An 18,267-nucleotide genomic window follows, 5' to 3' on the forward strand; every position below is an offset into this window, starting at 1 on the left:
GAAGAAATTTTATAGTTACATAAAGGGAAAGCGGGTGGTCAAGAGCAATGTAGGCCCACTAAAAACTGAAACTGGAGATATTGTCATTGATAATGGGGAAATGGCAGACATGTTGAACAATTACTTTGCCTCAGTATTTACAGTTGAAAAGGAGGATAACTTGCCGGAAGTCCCGAAAAAATTAATAGCCGATAGGGGTTCGGGACTTAATACAATTAACATAAGCAAAACATCAGTAACAAGGAAATTAATGGAACTAAAGAGTGAGAAATCCCCAGGACCTGACGGTTTGCATCCGAGGGTGTTAAAGGAAGTAGGGGAACACATTGTAGATGCCCTAACTATAGTCTTTCAGAGTTCCCTAGATTCAGGAGTGGTCCCTCTGGATTGGAAAGTTGCACATGTCACTCCACTTTTTAAGAAGGGTGAAAGGGGGAACCAAGGAAATTACAGACCAGTTAGCCTGACATCTGTGGTGGGAAAGTTGCTGGAGTCCATAATCAAGGATAGGGTGACTGAACACCAAGAAAAATTCAGTTAATCAGGGACAGCCAGCATGGATTCATGACAGGAAGGTCATGCCTGACAAATCTCATTGAATTTTTTGAAGAGGTGACTAAGGTAGTGGACAGGGGAATGTCTATGGATGTTATTTATATGGACTTCCAGAAGTCATTTGATAAAGTCCCACATAAGAGACTGTTAACTAAGGTAGAAGCCCATGGAGTTGAGGGCAAATTATTGACATGGTTAGAAAGTTGGTTGAGTGGTAGGTGACAGAGGGTGAGGATAATGGGTAAGTACTCCGATTGGCAGGATGTGACCAGTGATGTCCCGCAGGGATCTGTGTTGGGGCCTCAATTATTCATAAAATTCATTAATGACTTGGATGATGGCATAGTAAGTCATATATCCAAATTTGCTGATGATACAAAGTTAGGCGGCATTGTAGACAGTCTAGCTAATAGCATAAAATTGCAAAGGGATATTGACAGACTAGGTGAATGGGCAAAACTGTGGAAGATGGATTTCAATGCGGGCAAGTGTGAGGTTATCCATTCTGGACCAAAAAAGGATAGAACAGGGTACTTTCTAAATGGGAAGAGGTTAAGTACAGTGGATATCCAAAGAGACTTGGGAGTTCAGGTGCATAGATCTTTAAAATGCCACAAGCAAGTGCAGAAAATAATCAAAAAGCCTAATGGAATGCTAGCCTTTATATCTAGAGGATTGGAGTGTAAAGACACAGAGGTTATGCTGCAGCTGTACAAAACCCTGGTTAGACCCCACTTGGAGTACTGTGAGCAGTTCTGGACACCTCACCTTAAGAAGGATTTATTGGCCTTGGAGGGAGTGCAACGTAGGTTTACAAGAATGATACCTGGACTACAGGGGTTAAGTTACGAGGAGTGATTACACAGATTAGGCCTGTTTTCACTAGAATTTAGGTTAAGGGGTGATCCTTTTTTTAAAAGATACAGCACTGAAACAGGCCCTCCGAGTCTGTGCCAACCAAAAACCATCCATTTCTACTAATCCTACATTTAACCCCATATTCCCTACCACATCCCCACTCTTCCCCTACCTACACTAGGGGCAATTTACAATGGCCAATTTACCTATCAACCTGCAAGTCTTTGGCTGTGGGAGGTAACCAGAGCACCTGGCAGAAACCCACACGGTCACACAGAAAACTTGCAAATTCCGCACAGGCAGTACCTAGAACTGAACCCGGGTCGCTGGAGCTATGAGGCTGCGGTGCTAACCATTGCGCCACTTTGCCGCCTGATTGAAGTCGTCAATATATTAACAGGGAAAGACAGGCTAGATAAAGATAAACTATTTCCACTGGTTGGAGATTCTAAAATTAGGGGGCATAGTCTAAAAATTAGGGCCAGACCATTCAGGAGACATGTTAGGAAGCGCTTCTTCACGCAAAGGCTGGTAGAGGTTTGGAACACTCTCCCACAAACAGCAGTTGAAGATAGAATCGTTGTTAATTTTAAAGCTGAGATAGATAGATTTTTGTTAAGCAAAGATATTAAGGGATATGTGCCAAAGGCAGGAGTTAGGCCGCGGATCAGCCATGATCTCATTGAATGGCGGGACAGGCTTGAGGGGTTGAATGGCCTATTCATGTTCCTATCTTCCTATGTTCCTATTGGGTAAGTCACCTGGTCCGGATGGCTTGCATTCCAGGTTATGAAAGGAGGTGGGAGTGGAGATAGCGGAAAGGCTTGCCATAATTTTTCAGTCTTCCCTAAATACGGGGAAGGACCTAGAGGACTGCGGAGTGGCAAATGTGACAGCTTATTCAGGAAAGGGTGTAAGGACATTCCTAAAAACTATAGGCTGGTCAGTTTAACATCTGTCGTCAGTAAGGTTTTAGAAACAATAATCAGGGAAAAAATCAACAGGCAGTTGGAAAGGTTTGAGTTAATTAAGGAGTAACAGCTCCCACTTCCTTTCATAACCTGGAATGCAAGCCATCCGGACCAGGTGACTTATCCAATAGGAACATAGGAAGATAGGAACATGAGTAGGCCATTCAACCCCTCGAGCCTGTCCCGCCATTCAATGAGATCATGGCTGATCCGCGGCCTAACTCCTGCCTTTGGCACATATCTCTTAATATCTTTGCTTAACAATGTACAGGATGTTGAGAGTAGTGAGGTCAGGGATAAGGTTACAAGGACGCAAGAGGGCACTGGCAAGCAAGAACTTGGTTTAAAGTGTGTCTACTTCAACGCCAGGAGCATCCGGAATAAGGTGGGTGAGCTTGCAGCATGGGTTGGTACCTGGGATCTCGATGTAGTGGCCATTTCGGAGACCTGGGTAGAGCAGGGGCAGGAATGGATGTTGCAGGTTCCGGGATTTAGATGTTTCAGTAAGAACAGAGAAGATGGTAAAAGAGGGGGGGGTGTAGCATTGTTAATCAAGGAGAGTATTACAGCGGCAGAAAGGACGTTTGAGGACTCGTCTACTGAGGTAGTATGGGCCGAGGTTAGAAACAGGAGAGGAGAGGTCACCCTGTTGGGAGTCTTCTATAGACCTCCGAATAGTTCCAGAGATGTAGAGGAAAGGATAGCGAAGATGATTCTCGACAGGGGCGAGAGTAACAGGGTAGTTGTTATGGGGGACTTTAACTTTCCAAATATTGACTGGAAATACTATAGTTCGAGTACTTTAGATGGGTCAGTTTTTGTCCAGTGTGTGCAGGAGGGTTTTCTGACACAGTATGTGGACAGGCCAACCAGGGGCGATGCCACATTGGATTTGGTACTGGGTAATGAACCCGGCCAGGTGTTAGATTTAGATGCAGGTGAGCACTTTGGTGATAGTGATCACAATTCGGTTAGGTTTACCTTAGCGTTGGGCAGGGACAGGGATATACCGCAGGGCAAGAATTATAGATGGGGGAAAGGAAATTATGATGCGATTAGGCAAGATTTGGGATGCGTAGGATGGGGAAGGAAACTGCAGGGGATGGGCACAATCGAAATGTGGAGCTTATTCAAAGAGCAGCTACTGCGTGTCCTTGATAAGTATGTACCTGTCAGGCAGGGAGGAAGTTGTCGAGCGAGGGAGCCGTGGTTTACTAAAGAAGTTGAAGCGCTTGTCAAGAGGAAGAAGAAGGCTTATGTTAGGATGAGACGTGAAGGCTCAGTTAGGGCGCTTGAGAGTTACAAGCTAGCCAGGAAGGATCTAAAGGGAGAGCTAAGAAGAGCAAGGAGAGGACACGAGAAGTCATTGGCGGATAGGATCAAGGAAAACCCTAAGGCTTTCTATAGGTATATCAGGAATAAAAGAATGACTAGAGTTAGATTAGGGCCAATCAAGGATAGTAGTGGGAAGTTGTGTGTGGAATCGGAGGAGATAGGGGAAGCGTTAAATGAATATTTTTCGTCAGTATTTACAGTAGAGAAAGAAAATGTTGTCGAGGAGAATACTGAGATTCAGACTACTAGGCTAGATGGGATTGAGGTTCACAAGGAGGAGGTGTTAGCAATTTTGGAAAGTGTGAAAATAGATAAGTCCCCTGGGCCAGATGGGATTTATCCTAGGATTCTCTGGGAAGCCAGGGAGGAGATTGCAGAGCCTTTGTCCTTGATCTTTATGTCGTCATTGTCGACAGGAATAGTGCCGGAAGACTGGAGGATAGCAAATGTTGTCCCCTTGTTCAAGAAGGGGAGTAGAGACAGCCCTGGTAATTATAGACCTGTGAGCCTTACTTCGGTTGTGGGTAAAATGTTGGAAAAGGTTATAAGAGACAGGATTTATAATCATCTTGAAAAGAATAAGTTCATTAGCGATAGTCAGCACGGTTTTGTGACGGGTAGGTCGTGCCTCACAAACCTTATTGAGTTTTTAGAGAAGGTGACCAAACAGGTGGATGAGGGTAAAGCAGTGGATGTGGTGTATATGGATTTCAGTAAGGCGTTTGATAAGGTTCCCCACGGTAGGCTATTGCAGAAAATACGGAAGTATGGGGTTGAAGGTGATTTAGAGCTTTGGATCAGAAATTGGCGAGCTGAAAGAAGACAGAGGGTGGTGGTTGATGGCAAATGTTCATCCTGGAGTTTAGTTACTAGTGGTGTACCGCAAGGATCTGTTTTGGGGCCACTGCTGTTTGTCATTCTTATAAATGACCTGGATGAGGGTGTAGAAGGGTGGGTTAGTAAATTTGCGGATGACACGAAGGTCGGTGGAGTTGTGGATAGTGCCGAAGGATGTTGTAGGGTACAGAGGGACATAGATAGGCTGCAGAGCTGGGCTGAGAGATGGCAAATGGAGTTTAATGCGGAAAAGTGTGAGGTGATTCACTTTGGAAGGAGTAACAGGAATGCAGAGTACTGGGCTAATGGGAAGATTCTTGGTAGTGTAGATGAACAGAGAGATCTTGGTGTCCAGGTACATAAATCCCTGAAAGTTGCTACCCAGGTTAATAGGGCTGTTAAGAAGGCATATGGTGTGTTAGCTTTTATTAGTAGGGGGATCGAGTTTCGGAGCCATGAGGTCATGCTGCAGCTGTATAAAACTCTGGTGAGACCGCACCTGGAGTATTGCGTGCAGTTCTGGTCACCGCATTATAGGAAGGATGTGGAAGCTTTGGAAAGGGTGTAAAGGAGATTTACTAGGATGTTGCCTGGTATGGAGGGAAGGTCTTACGAGGAAAGGCTGAGGGACTTGAGGTTGTTTTCGTTGGAGAGAAGGAGGAGGAGAGGTGACTTAATAGAGACATATAAGATAATCAGAGGGTTAGATAGGGTGGATAGTGAGAGTCTTTTTCCTCGGATGGTGATGGCAAACACGAGGGGACATAGCTTTAAGTTGAGGGGTGATAGATATAGGACAGATGTCAGAGGTAGTTTCTTTACTCAGAGAGTTGTAGGGGCGTGGAACGCCCTGCCTGCAACAGTAGTAGACTCGCCAACTTTAAGGGCATTTCAGTGGTCATTTGATAGACATATGGATGAAAATGGAATAGTGTAGGTCAGATGGTTTCACAGGTCGGCGCAACATCGAGGGCCGAAGGGCCTGTACTGCGCTGTAATGTTCTAATTCTCATTCAAGGTTAGGTTGGAGAAGCTGGGTTTGTTCTTCCTGAAGTAAAGGAGATTGAGGGGAGATCTGATACAGATGTACAAGATTATGACAGGTCTAGATAAGGTGGACAATGAAAAGTTGTTCCCATTAATAGATGGTACAAGAACTAGGGGACACAGATTGAAGGTTTTGGGCAAGAGGTACAGTGGGGATGTGAGGAAGAATTTTTTTACACACTGATTGGTAATGACCTGAAACTTGCTGCCTATGAGGGTGGTGGAAGCGGAGACACTTAATGATTTCAAAAGGAAATTGTGTGGTCACTTGAGAGAAATAAACTCGCAAGGCTATCGGGATAGAGCGGGGGAATGGGATTGACTGGATTGCTTTACAGAGAGCTGGCAAGGAGTTGATGGGCCAAACGGCTTGCTGCTGTGTGGTAGTGACACTCTAGACTGAATTTTATGGGTCCTCTAGGGATGGGCTGGGAGGCGTGGGGGATCGTAAAATTGCATGGGAAGGTGGGGAGTGGAGTGCCTTCCCGACACCTTCAAATTTAGTCTGGAGTAGAAAAAGTCGAGGACGGCCTTTAAGTGGCCAATTAAGAGCCACTTAAGGGCCCTTCCTGTCACCACTGGCATTTTACCAGTGGCTGGGGGTGCCTCTGCCACATGAGGTGACCATCCAGTAAAAGCAAGAAATGCTGGAACCACTCAGCAGGTCTGGCAGCATCTGTGAAAAGAGAAGCAGAGTTAACGTTTCGGGTCAGTGACCCTTCTTCGGATTTTTATTTCAGATTTCCAGCATCCGCAGTATTTTGCTTTTAATCCAGTAAAAGCAGGTGGCCTCCCTGAAGGCTGAGGTGGGGGCCCTCCTTGTGGGCTATCTGCAGACCATAGAGGGCCCTGGCACCAAAATTGATCCCTGTGCCGCCATCTGTAATATTACTTGTTTTTTATGTTGTCTGATGCAGCATAAATGAGCTGTGTGGAGTCCAGTTGGTTGAAGATCTCTAACAGGTTTATTAACAGCTAAACTAGTATTTACAGTACAGCAAACTATTTACAGAACCTTCTTCTAGGTGTTACAGTTGCAGAGTGACTCTGGCTTGTGTTCACATGACTATATCCTGGTACTTAGCTCATTAGCATACTGAAATCTTAAAGGGACATCACTCTTACGGCGACCACACAACATTACTTATCCCTTTGGTTTGTGAAATATTGTAAGATTCCCAAGGCTACAGGTAATATCCTAAGAAAACGTAGGTTTTATGATAACTTAACTAGAACATACATATACAGTTACTGCACGAGTACATCTAAAAACATCTCACTCTGTTGCGCCCCACCCACAACTCTCTGGTCATGTGTCCTGCAACATCACTTCCTCTGGTGACCTTCACTTACAGTTTCTTAAGGTGGTCTGCTCTTAAGGTCATCCCACAACACCACCCACCCTCATTAACCTACCACCCCCCACCTTGCTGGGGCCTGCCTGAGTGGATCTGGCGAGCCCACCTCCACTTAACTGCAGTCCAGAGCTCCAGCACTGCTCTTCTTCCAATGACTGCTGCAGTTCCAGCAGTGGCCACCACTCCCAGTGGCACTGCTGGGACTGCTGCACTGGCCCTGTGATTGGCCAGCAGCTCTTGGAGGCGGGAACCTCTATCCTTAGAGGGAAGGGGATGCCGGCGCCAGGCAGTTTTTCCCCCCCGAGTGCTGTAAATTTCACTGGGGGTCCCCCAAAGGGCCAAGGCGGGATTCCCCTCGCCTTTTGGGCCCAGTGTCAGGACCCCTACCGGCTGCATAAAATCCAGCTCTATGACACTATGCATGAGTGTCATAACTATCATGCACAGGTGAAAGATATTACCCTGAAAATAATCTAATTATTGATGAGATTGTTTTTGATAATCACTGTCACCAACCCATTGCTCTCTAGATAAAATAATTCACATTGGCTGTCGGTGTTACTATTTTAATAGAACACCTTGCTTAACCTTTAGAACAATATCATTACCTGCACTGCTGCCCCCTCCCCCAATCTATGGCAGTAAATTGTGCTATTTTTAATTGAATAGATTTTTCATACACACCTGTGCTCTTCTCTGGACAGTTCGGATTTCAACAGAGTCTGTAGTCTGTGGCATGTTTCTGAACAATGCTGGTAAGTTTTGAGCTGCACCTGCCTGTCTGCAGTCTACATAGAGTTCAGCTGTAGTAGGTCCATGCTGTAGCCCCTTTATCTGCAGTAGAACAGCATGGCGCTTCCCATCTGCCAGCTGGACGTTGTGAAATGTGGTCACATGTGGCTTCCCATCATTTTTCAAATAACGAAGGCTGGCTGTGAACAGAAACACAGAACATTTGAAGACCCATACACGTGACGCCCTACCTATACCCTGACAGGGGCTTGAGGCTAATATCTCAGGTCCCCAGTTGCACGCAACACAAAAAAAAGCACCCAATTTCACAATTCACAATAAATTTTGGGATAACAATATAATTTAATAATGGCTGTTCATAAACTTTATTACAGGTAGTAGAATCTAAGATACAGTGAACCCACCTGGAAACTGCATTGAAATCCAATTACAGTAGCTGTTGTGGGTAGCTAGGTGGGAGGGGTCTTGGGAAAGGCATTAGAGGAGATGTTTGGTAGCAGAAAATAGAAGCCAGGGGTTGGCATTGCTCTCCAGGATGATCTTGCAGTAGCAGGCAGTTGTAGTAGAAAAGGTTAAGACCTAATAGCTTCTGATGGGATCCAGACAGATTTGGTGATGGGTAGCTATACCAGTTGTGCATCAGATACATACAGGTTTGCACCCATTGGTCTTAAGGAACTAAGAATGGGGGTCGTACTAGAAGACATGAGCAGGATGGCAGAGAGTAAAAGTTTTAATGGGGAACAGGGCATCAAAGGTATTGAGGGAGTCATTGAAAAAATCAGCCACTGCAGAAGTATCATAGTGAATGGCAGGCCAAAGGATAAGCAGCTGGGAATTGTTAATAACTTGGGGGAGATTTTTTCCAGTGCCAGAATCAGACAAAAGTGGAGTTGGAAGGGGTTAGAAGGATGTGATGTGGGTAGTGAGGGATACAAGGAAGTGGTCGGAGATGATTTTATCTGTGTTCGAGATGATGAGGATAGTGTAGCCACATCACATGGCCAGACTGAGTGGGTGGCCTTGAGTATGGGGGAAAAGAGTTTGCATGGTGGGAGAGGTTAAGGGAGGACAGTGACACCAGAGGACCAAGAGCAAGGTTCATTCAGATGAAGATTGAAATCACCATGGATGAGAATTCACTCAGTGCAGAGGCTAAGGAAGAAAAGGGGAAACAATATCATGTGGATAAACTCAAGATGTAGCTTGGGGGGAGGTGGTGCGACAGAAAATAAGGATCTTAAAGGAGAAGTTAGAGAGGTGGAACAAGGTGAGGTTCTTGAAGCAGAAGTTCAGATGAGTAGGGAGAGAGTTTCAAGTGTAATTTGGTGAAAAAGAACCATAATGCGAGCACACAAATTTGGGAAAAGGTGTAATGGGAGGCTTCAGTTAAGCACAAGGTGTCGCCACCCTTGAGCGGAATTTTCATCAAAGCATAACGTCAATGTAATGACCCCCAATAAGGGCATGGATGGCAAAGGCCTTGTTCACGAGTGAATGAACATTCTGGAGGGAGATGAGGAGTGGGTCAGTGATCGTTGATCCCCTGACAGAGTCTGCAGAGCCATTTGCGGGTGGGATCAGCAGGAAGGGAAGGAGGTTGGTGAGATCAGTCCCCACTGGGCAAACTATGTTGGAAGGTCAGCCAGAGATGAGAGGAGAATGGGCCTTATGGAGTTGTTAGAAGACGGACGCTTCATCAGACCCTTTGGAGAATGTCAAGAGAGGCACACAGGGTATCCGCAGGCGGGGAATTCAAGTCTGGAATAGTTGGACAAGAGTTGGAAGGCAGATGAGTAATAGTGGATTGTGGTAGAAATTAGGGAAGTAAAGTGTCCTAGAGCGAAGAAATGGAAGGTGATCACAGGACGGGAAGACGGGAGAGAAGTGCCCAAGAGACAACAAGAGAATAAAAAGGGAGCTGAGGTCTGAATATTCAGCTGAAATGTACACACAAATTGTCACAGATTCCATTTTGGGATTTGAGGACATAATCTAGGTTAACACTTAAAAGTCATATGGGGAGAGTGCTACATTGATGCAGATGTCACTTTTCAGAGGAGACAGTAAACTAATGCTCCATCTTCCTATTTTGGTGGTTCGGGTGGTTATAAAAGATCCAATGGTAATATTTAAAGAAAACTACTGAATTTTCACAGTGGCCTGGCCAACCAAACACCACAAACAGATTAACTGGTCATTCATCTCTTCATTGTTTGTGGGGTCTTTCTGTATTACGGTGGGAATCCAAAGACGAAATAGCAACAAATTGCAGCTCATAACAATTAATTACAGTTGCAAAGAATAAATGAATTCCAGCCAACATAAAATGTTAACAACCAACAGAAATCATGAAGAGATTATTAAATATAAAGAATCCAGTGAACAGATTGGTTAAGTTTTTGCCCAAATCTCCATCTGTGAATATGTACTGGACTCAATGCGGATTCCACATTAGAAGAGCACAGAATGTCAAAATGAGAAAAGGCTACTGAGTCCATTCAGCTCAGTTGGCTTTCTAGATCAAACTTCAGGATTTGATTAAAGCATTTATTGTTCATCTGTTCAATGCAACAAACCGATTCTGCCGCCTGGGTTAGTTTACAGACTGATGACCCATTGTGAACTTTTGCAACACACCAATTCTAAATGTGTGGCATAATTCTAATGATTCCAGTCAGACCCAGTACTACAACCACCTAAAAAAATGTTTTAAAGACTCAGGTAGCCTGCTGCACTTTAAACTTCTAATGATAAACCAGACCAATCATAGCAACTGTTTTCCAACTTTACCAGTGCTTTGTGCATATGCTTAAGTATGTATGCGTGGAGCTCTGTCTCCCTCAATTTGAGACTGATGTAATTTACCATGGCTACATGTTCAAAGTACTAATAAGGTGCATTTGTAGTTCAGGTTTAGCATCAGTGTGAAACAGTATCCATTTCACACCAATGCCTATCTTGTAAAATGTTGTTAAGGCCAAAAGGACTTGAAAGTGAAGCAAAGTGACAGTCTCTCCTCCAGGGAGTATCATTCCATTTTAGTCTGGTACGTCTGGATTCAGGCTGCCTTTAGGTTATAACATGCAGCATAGATGTACGACTACAACAACAACAAATTGCATTTATATAGTGCCTTTAATGTAGTAAAACATCCCAACACGCTTAACAGGAACATTATCTAACAAAATTGACACCAAGCCACATGGGGCGATATTAGGACAGATGATTAAAAGCTTGGTTAGGGGAGGTGGTGGTGTAGTGGTATTGTTACTGGACTAATGACCCAGAGAGCCAGGGTATTGCTCTGGGGACATGGGTTCAAATCCCACCACAGCAGAAGGTGGAATTTGAATTCAATTAATAAATCTGGAATTAAAATTGTCGATAATGTCCTTTAGGGAAGGAAATCTGCTGTCCTTACCTGGTCTGGCCTACATGTGACTCCAGACCCACAGCAATGTAGTTGACTCTTACCTGCCCTCTGAAATGGCCTAGCAAGCCACTCAGTTGTATCTAACCGCTATGAAGTCAATAAAAAGGAATGAAACCGGACGGACCACCCAGCATCGACCTAGGCACCGGAAACGACAACGGCAAACCCAGCCCTGTCGACCCTGCAAAGTCCTCCTTACTATCATCTGGGGGCTTGTACCAAAGTTGGGAGAGCTGTCCCACAGACTAGTCAAGCAACAGCCTGACATAGTCATACTCACGGAATCATACCCTACAGACAATGTCCCAGACTCTGCCATCACCATCCCCGGGTATGTCCTATCCCACTGGCAGGACAGACCCAGCAGAGGTGGCGGCACAGTGGTATACAGTTGGGAGGGAGTTGCCCTGGGAGTCCTCAACATCGACTCAGGACCCCATGAAATCTCATGGCATCAGGTCAAACAAGGAAACCTCCTGATTACCACCTACCGCCCTCCCTCAGCTGATGAGTCAGCACTCCTCCATGTTGAACAGCACTTGGAGGAAGCACTGAGGGTGGCAAGGGCACAGAATGTACTCTGGGTGGGGGACTTCAATGTCCATCACCAAGAGGGGCTTGGTAACACCACTACTGACCGAGCTGGCCGAGTCCAAAAAGACATATCTGCTAGATCGGGTATGCGGCAGATGGTGAAGGAACCAACAAGAGGGGAAAACATACTTGACCTCGTCCTCACCAATCTGCCTGCCGCAGATGCATCTGTCCATGACAGTATTGGTAGGAGTGACCACCGAACAGTCTTGTGAAGACGAAATCCTACCTTCACATTGAGGATACCGTCCATCGTGTTGTGTGGCACTATCACCGTGCTAAATGGGATAGATTTCGAACAGATCTAGCAATGCAAAACTGGGCATCCATGAGGTGCTGTGGGCCATCAGCAGCAGCAGAATTGTACTCAACCACAATCTGTAACCTCATGGCCCAGCATATCCCCCACTCTACCATTACCATCAAGCCAGGAGACCAACTCTGGTTCAATGAAGAGTGCGGGAGGGCATGCCAGGAGCAGCACCAGGCATACTTCAAAATGAGCTGTCAACCTGGTGAAGCTACAACACAGGACTATCTGCGTGCCAAACCGCGTAAGCAGCATGCGATAGACAGAGCTAAGCAATCCCATAACCAACGGATCAGATCGAAGCTCTGCAGTCCTGCCACATCCAGCCGTGAATGGTGGTGGACAATGAAACAACTAACTGAAGGGGGTGGCTCCACAAATATCCCCATCCTCAGTGCAAAAGATAAGGCTGAAGCATTTGCAACAATCTTCAGTCAGTAATGCTGAGTTGATGATCCATCTCGGCCTCCTCCTGAAGTCCGCAGCATCACAGATGCCAGACTTCAGCCAATTCGATTCACTCCGCGTGATATCAAGAAACAACTGAAGGCACTGGATACTGCAAGGGCTATGGGCCCTGACAATATTCCAGCAATAGTACTGAAGATCTGTACTCCAGAACTTGCTGCACCCCTAGCCAAGCTGTTCCAGTACAGCTACAATACTAGCATCTACCCTGCAATGTGGAAAATTGCCCAGGTATGTCCTGTACACAAAAAGCAGGACAAATCCAACACGGCCAAGTACCACCCCATCAGCCTACTCTCAATCATCAGTAAAGTGATGGAAGGTGTCATCAACAGTGCCATCAAGCGCCACTTGCTTAGCAATAACCTGCTCAGTGACGCTCAGTTTGGGTTCTGCCAGGGCCACTCAACTCCAGACCTTATTACAGCCTTGGTTCAAACATGGACAAAAGGGCTGAACTCAAGAGGTGAGGTGAGAGTGACTGCCCTTGACATCAATGCAGCATTTGACCGAGTATGGCATCAAGGAGCTCTAGCAAAACTGAGGTCAATGGGAATCAGGGGGAAAGCCCTTCGTGGTTGGAGTCATACCGAGCGCAAAGGAAGATGGTTGTGGTTGTTGGACGTCAATCATCTGAGCCCCAGGACATCACTGCAGGAGTTCCTCAGGGTAGTGTCCTAGGCCCAACCATCTCCAGCTACTTCATTAATGACCTTCCTTCAATCATAAGGTCAGAATTGGGGATGTTTGCTGTTGATTGCACAATGTTCAGCACCATTCGCAACTCTTCAGATATTGAAGCAGTCCATGTAGAAATGCAGCAAGACTTGGACAATATCCAGGCTTGGGCTGATAAGTGGCAAGTAACATTCGCGCCACACAAGTGCCAGGCAATGACCATCTCCAACAAGAGAGAATCTAACCATCTCCCCTTGACATTCAATGGCATTACCATCGCTGAATCCACCACTATCAACATCCTAGGGGCTACCATTGACCAGAAACTGAACTGGAGTAGCCATATAAATACCGTGGCTAGAAGAGCAGGTCAGAGGCTAGGAATCCTGTGGCGAGTAACTCACCTCCTGACTCCCCAAAGCCTGTCCACCATCTACAAGGCACAAGTCAGGAGTGTGATGGAATACTCTCCACTTGCCTGGATGGGTGCAACTCTAACAACACTCAAGAAGCTCAACAGCATCCAGGACAAAGCAGCCCGCTTGATTGACACCCCATCTACAAACATTCACCCCCTCCACCACCGATGCACAGTGGCAGCCGTGTGTACCATCAACAAGATGCACTGCAGCAACGCATAAGACTCCTTAGACAGCACCTTCCAAACCCGCGACCTCCACCAACTAGAAGGACAAGGGCAGCAAATGCATGGGAACACCTCCCCTGCAAGTTCCCCTCCAAGTCACACACCATCCTGACTTGGAACTATATCGCCATTCCTTCACTGTCGCTAGGTCAAAATCCTGGAACTCCCTTCCTAACAGCACTGTGGGTGTAACTACCCCACATGGACTGCAGTGGTTCAAGAAGGCAGCTCACCACCACCTTCTCAAGGGCAATTAGGGATGGGCAATAAATGCTGGCCTAGCCAGCGATGTCCACATCCCATGAATGAATAAAAAAAAAGAGGTCGGTTTTAAGCAGCGTCTTAAAGAAGGAAAGATGGATAGAGAGGCGGAGATGTTTAGAGAGGGAATTCCAGAGCTTAGGGCCTAGGCAGCGCCAATGGTAGAGCAATTAAAATTTGCAAGAGGCCAGAATTGGAGGACTGCAGAAATTTTGAAGGATTGTGGGACTGGAGGAGGTTAAAGAGATAGGGAGGGGTGAGGCCATGAAAGGATTTGAAAACAAGGATGAGAATTTTAAAATTGAGATGTTGACGGACTAGGAGCCAATGTAGGTCAGTGAGTACTGGGGTGATCGGTGAGCAAGACTTGGTGCAAGTTAGGATATGGACAGCAGAGCTCAAGTTTATGTAGAGTGGATGAGGGGAGGTCAGTCACAAGAGCATTGGAGTAGTCAAGTCTAGAGGTAATAAAGGCATGGATGAGGGTTTCAGCAGCAAATGAGCTGAGGCAGGAGTTGAATTAAGTAATTTTAAGGAGGTAGAAGTAGGCAGTCTTGGTCATGGAGCTGATATGTGGTCAGAAGCTCATCTTGTGGTCAACTGCAACACCTAGGTAAAGATGAAAAGTGCAACTGCTTCACACCAACACTATTGTTGTACTGTAAATGCAACTTTTGACAGGCTCCTATACTGCATCACTTGCTACAGTATCACAGAATCACAGAATTGTTACAGTGCAGAAGGAGGCCATTCGGCCCATTGTGTCCGCACTGGCTCTCTGAAAGAGAAATTCCCCCAGTCCCATTCCCCTGCCTTCTCCCCAGAACCCTGCACATTCTTCCTTTTCATATAACTGTCTAATTCCCTTTTGAATGCTTCAATTGAACCTGCCTCCACCACTTTCCCAGGCAGCGCATTCCAGACTTTAACCACTCGCTGCGTGAAAAGGTTTTTCCTCCTCTTACCAAATACTTTAAATCTGTGCTTTCTTGTTCTCGATCCTCTCACGTGTGGGAACAGTTTCTCTCTATCTACTCTGTCCAGACCACTCATGATTTTGAATACCTCTATCAAATCACCTCTCAGCCTTCTCTTCTCCAAGGAAAACAGTTCTAACTTCTCCAACCTATCTTCATAACTGAAATTCCTCATCCCTGGAACCATTCTCGTGAATCTCTTCTGTACTCTCTCCAATGCCTTCACGTCTTTTCTCAAGTGCGGTACGCAGAATTGGATGCAGTACTCCAGCTGAGGCCGAACCAGTGTCTTATATAAGTTCAACAAAATTTCCTTGCTCTTGTACTCTATGCCCCTATTAATAAAGCCCAGGATAGTGTATGTTTTATTAACTGTTCTCTCAACCTGTCCTGCCACCTTCAATGACTTATGCACATATACACCTAGGTCCCTCTGCTCCTGCACCCACTTCAGAATTGTACCCTTTATTCCATGTTCTTTCTACCAAAATGAATCACCTTACATTTCTCTGCATTGAACTTCATCTGCCCCTGTCTGCCCATTCCAACATCTTGTCTATGTCCTTTTGAGGTTCTACACTATCCTCCTCACCGTTCACAATCATTCCAAGTTTCGTATCATCTGCAAACTTTGAAATTGTGCCCTGTACACCAAGGTCTAGGTCATTAATATATATCAGGAAAAGCAAGTGTCCCAACACTGATCCCTGGGGAACTCCACTACATACCTTCTTCGAGCCCGAAAAACCTCCATTAACCACTACTCTTTGCTTCCTGTCACTCAGCCAATTTCGTATCCATGTTGCTACCGTCCCTTTTATTCCATGAGCTACAAGTTTGCTCACAAGTCTGTTGTGTGGCACTGTATCAAATGCCTTTTGAAAGTCCATGTACACCACATCACAGCATTGCCCTCATCAACCCTCTCTGTTACCTCCTCAAAAAACTCCAGCAAGTTAGTTAAACTCGTACAGTACAATTGAGGCACGAATGATAGGCTTAGATAAGGTAGACAAAGAAAATCTGTTCCCATTAGCTGATGGTAGAAAGACTAGGGGACACAGATTTAAAGTTTTGGGCAAAGAGATGCAGGGGGGAATGTGAGGAAGCACGTTTTTACGCAGTGAGTAGTAATGACCTGGAACCCACTGCCTATGAGGATGGTGGAAGTGGAGACGATGAATGATTTTAAAAGGAAATTGGATAGGTGAGAGAAATACACTTGCAGGGCTTACGGGGATGGAGCAGGGGAAGGGTTGCTTTACAGAGAGCCAGCATTAACTTAATGGGCGAAATGGCCTCCTTATGTGCCATAATGACTTTATGATTCTATGATTTGAAAAGGTAATAATTATTGCAACCAACATGTTACTTTGTATGGCAAAATAATTATTACATATTTAATAGAACAGATTTCTTCGGAATGAATGAAGCAATTTTTTCAAAAAAATCTATGCACATATAAAGGCAAACTGTCAGATTTCTGTACTGAATGCAAAGTTGTACTTTGAAAAATGTTCAGTAATGATGAAATACTGCATTTATAGCAATGTAGATGAAACCCATCAAAATACTTACTTCAGCTAAGTAACAATAATCACCAAGTAATTATTGTTTGAAGCACTTTGAGACCTTCCTGACCGATGTGACGACGTACTAGATAAATGGAAGTCAGTTTATTTTTCTCTCAATGTTTTTTTAAGAAATGTACTTGAATCAGTGTTTCCACATACCAGCACTGAATGGGGAATAGTGGTGCCTCAATTATACTGCACAAGGTGAAGCAGTATAGGTGCATTTACAGAGCAGCTACAGTGTTGGTCTGAAGGAAATCCTCTTTACTTTGGTGTTGCATTTGACCCAAGATGAGCTTCTGACCACATATTTTATTTTAATTTTATTTATCTGCTCCATCACCAAGATAGCCTAAGTCCACCTCTGTAAAATCACTTGATTCTGCTCCAGACCGCATTACAGCCTTGGTTCAAACATGGGCACAAGATCTGAATTCCAGTAGAGAGTAACTGCCCGTGACATCGAGGCAGCATTCAACTAAGTGTGGCACTAAAAAGATCTATTAAAACAGCCATTCATCTCAGCCCCAGAAAATTATTGCAGGCATTCATAGCTGCAGCATCCTGGCCAAGATTATATCTTCAGCTGTTTCATCAATGATCTTCCTTTCATCAGGAATAGGGTTAATCACTGATAGTTGCATGATTCAACTTTACTTGCAATTCCTCAGATAATAAAGCAGCAAGACCTGAACAACAGCCAGCCTTGGGCTGGCTAGTGACAAGTGACATTCATATCGCAGAGGCAATGACCATTTACAACAAGAGAGAACCCAACCACATCCCCTTGGCAATCAATGGCTTTGCATCAGCAACTCACACACTATCAACGTTCTATCAACATTGACCAGAAACTTAATTGGATCAGCTGCATAAATGCCATGGCGACTAGAACATTTAGAGGCTGGGTATTCTGCAGCGAGTGGCTCAATTCCTGACTCTCCAAAGCCTTGCACCATCTACAAGGCACATGTCAGGAGTGAGATAGATTACTCTCTAGTTACCTAACTGAGTGCAGCTGCAACAACAGCCAAGAAACTTATTACTATTCAGGATAAAGCAGTCCACTTGATGGGCACTTCATTCATTAGCCTAAACCTTCCCCCTTCCCTCCGCAGTACCAACATACTATGGCTGCAGTGTATACTATCTACAACTGCAGCAATTTGCCAAAGCTTCTTCAGCAGCACCTCCTAAACCCGCAGCATCCACCACCCAGAAGGACATAGTCTACCGGTGCATGAAGACATCATCATCTTCAAGTTCCCCTCTAAGTCACACACCATTCTAACTTGAACATATCTCACAGTTCTTTTATTGTCGCTGGGTCAAAACCCTCACTGCCTAACTGCATTATTGGAGCACTTTTGCCACATAAAAAGACTTGAAAGACTTGCATTTATGTAGCGCCTTTCACAACCTCAGGACATCCCAAAATGAAGTACTTTTGAAGTGTAATGTAGTCAGAATGTAGAAACACAGCAGCCAATTTGCACACAGCAAGACCCTAAAACAGCAATGGGATAATGACTAGATAAACTGTCTTAATGATGTTGATTGAGGGATAAATATCAACCAGGACGCAGGGGAGGGCTACCCTGCTCTTCTT

General features: G+C 45.1%; 1 protein-coding gene across 1 annotated transcript in view; it reads right to left on the reverse strand.

The window, feature by feature from the left end:
- LOC137368661 (thrombospondin-4-like) overlaps positions 1-18,267 on the reverse strand; it is a 212,459-nt gene that overhangs the window by 167,904 nt on the left and 26,288 nt on the right. Inside the window, exon 3 of the mRNA XM_068028804.1 lies at positions 7,646-7,893. Within this exon, the coding sequence (XP_067884905.1) occupies positions 7,646-7,893 (248 nt within the window). The remainder of the gene's footprint in view (positions 1-7,645; positions 7,894-18,267) is intronic.

Source organism: Heterodontus francisci, chromosome 4 (genome assembly GCF_036365525.1).
Source record: "Heterodontus francisci isolate sHetFra1 chromosome 4, sHetFra1.hap1, whole genome shotgun sequence".
Classification (NCBI taxonomy): Eukaryota; Metazoa; Chordata; class Chondrichthyes; order Heterodontiformes; family Heterodontidae; genus Heterodontus; species Heterodontus francisci.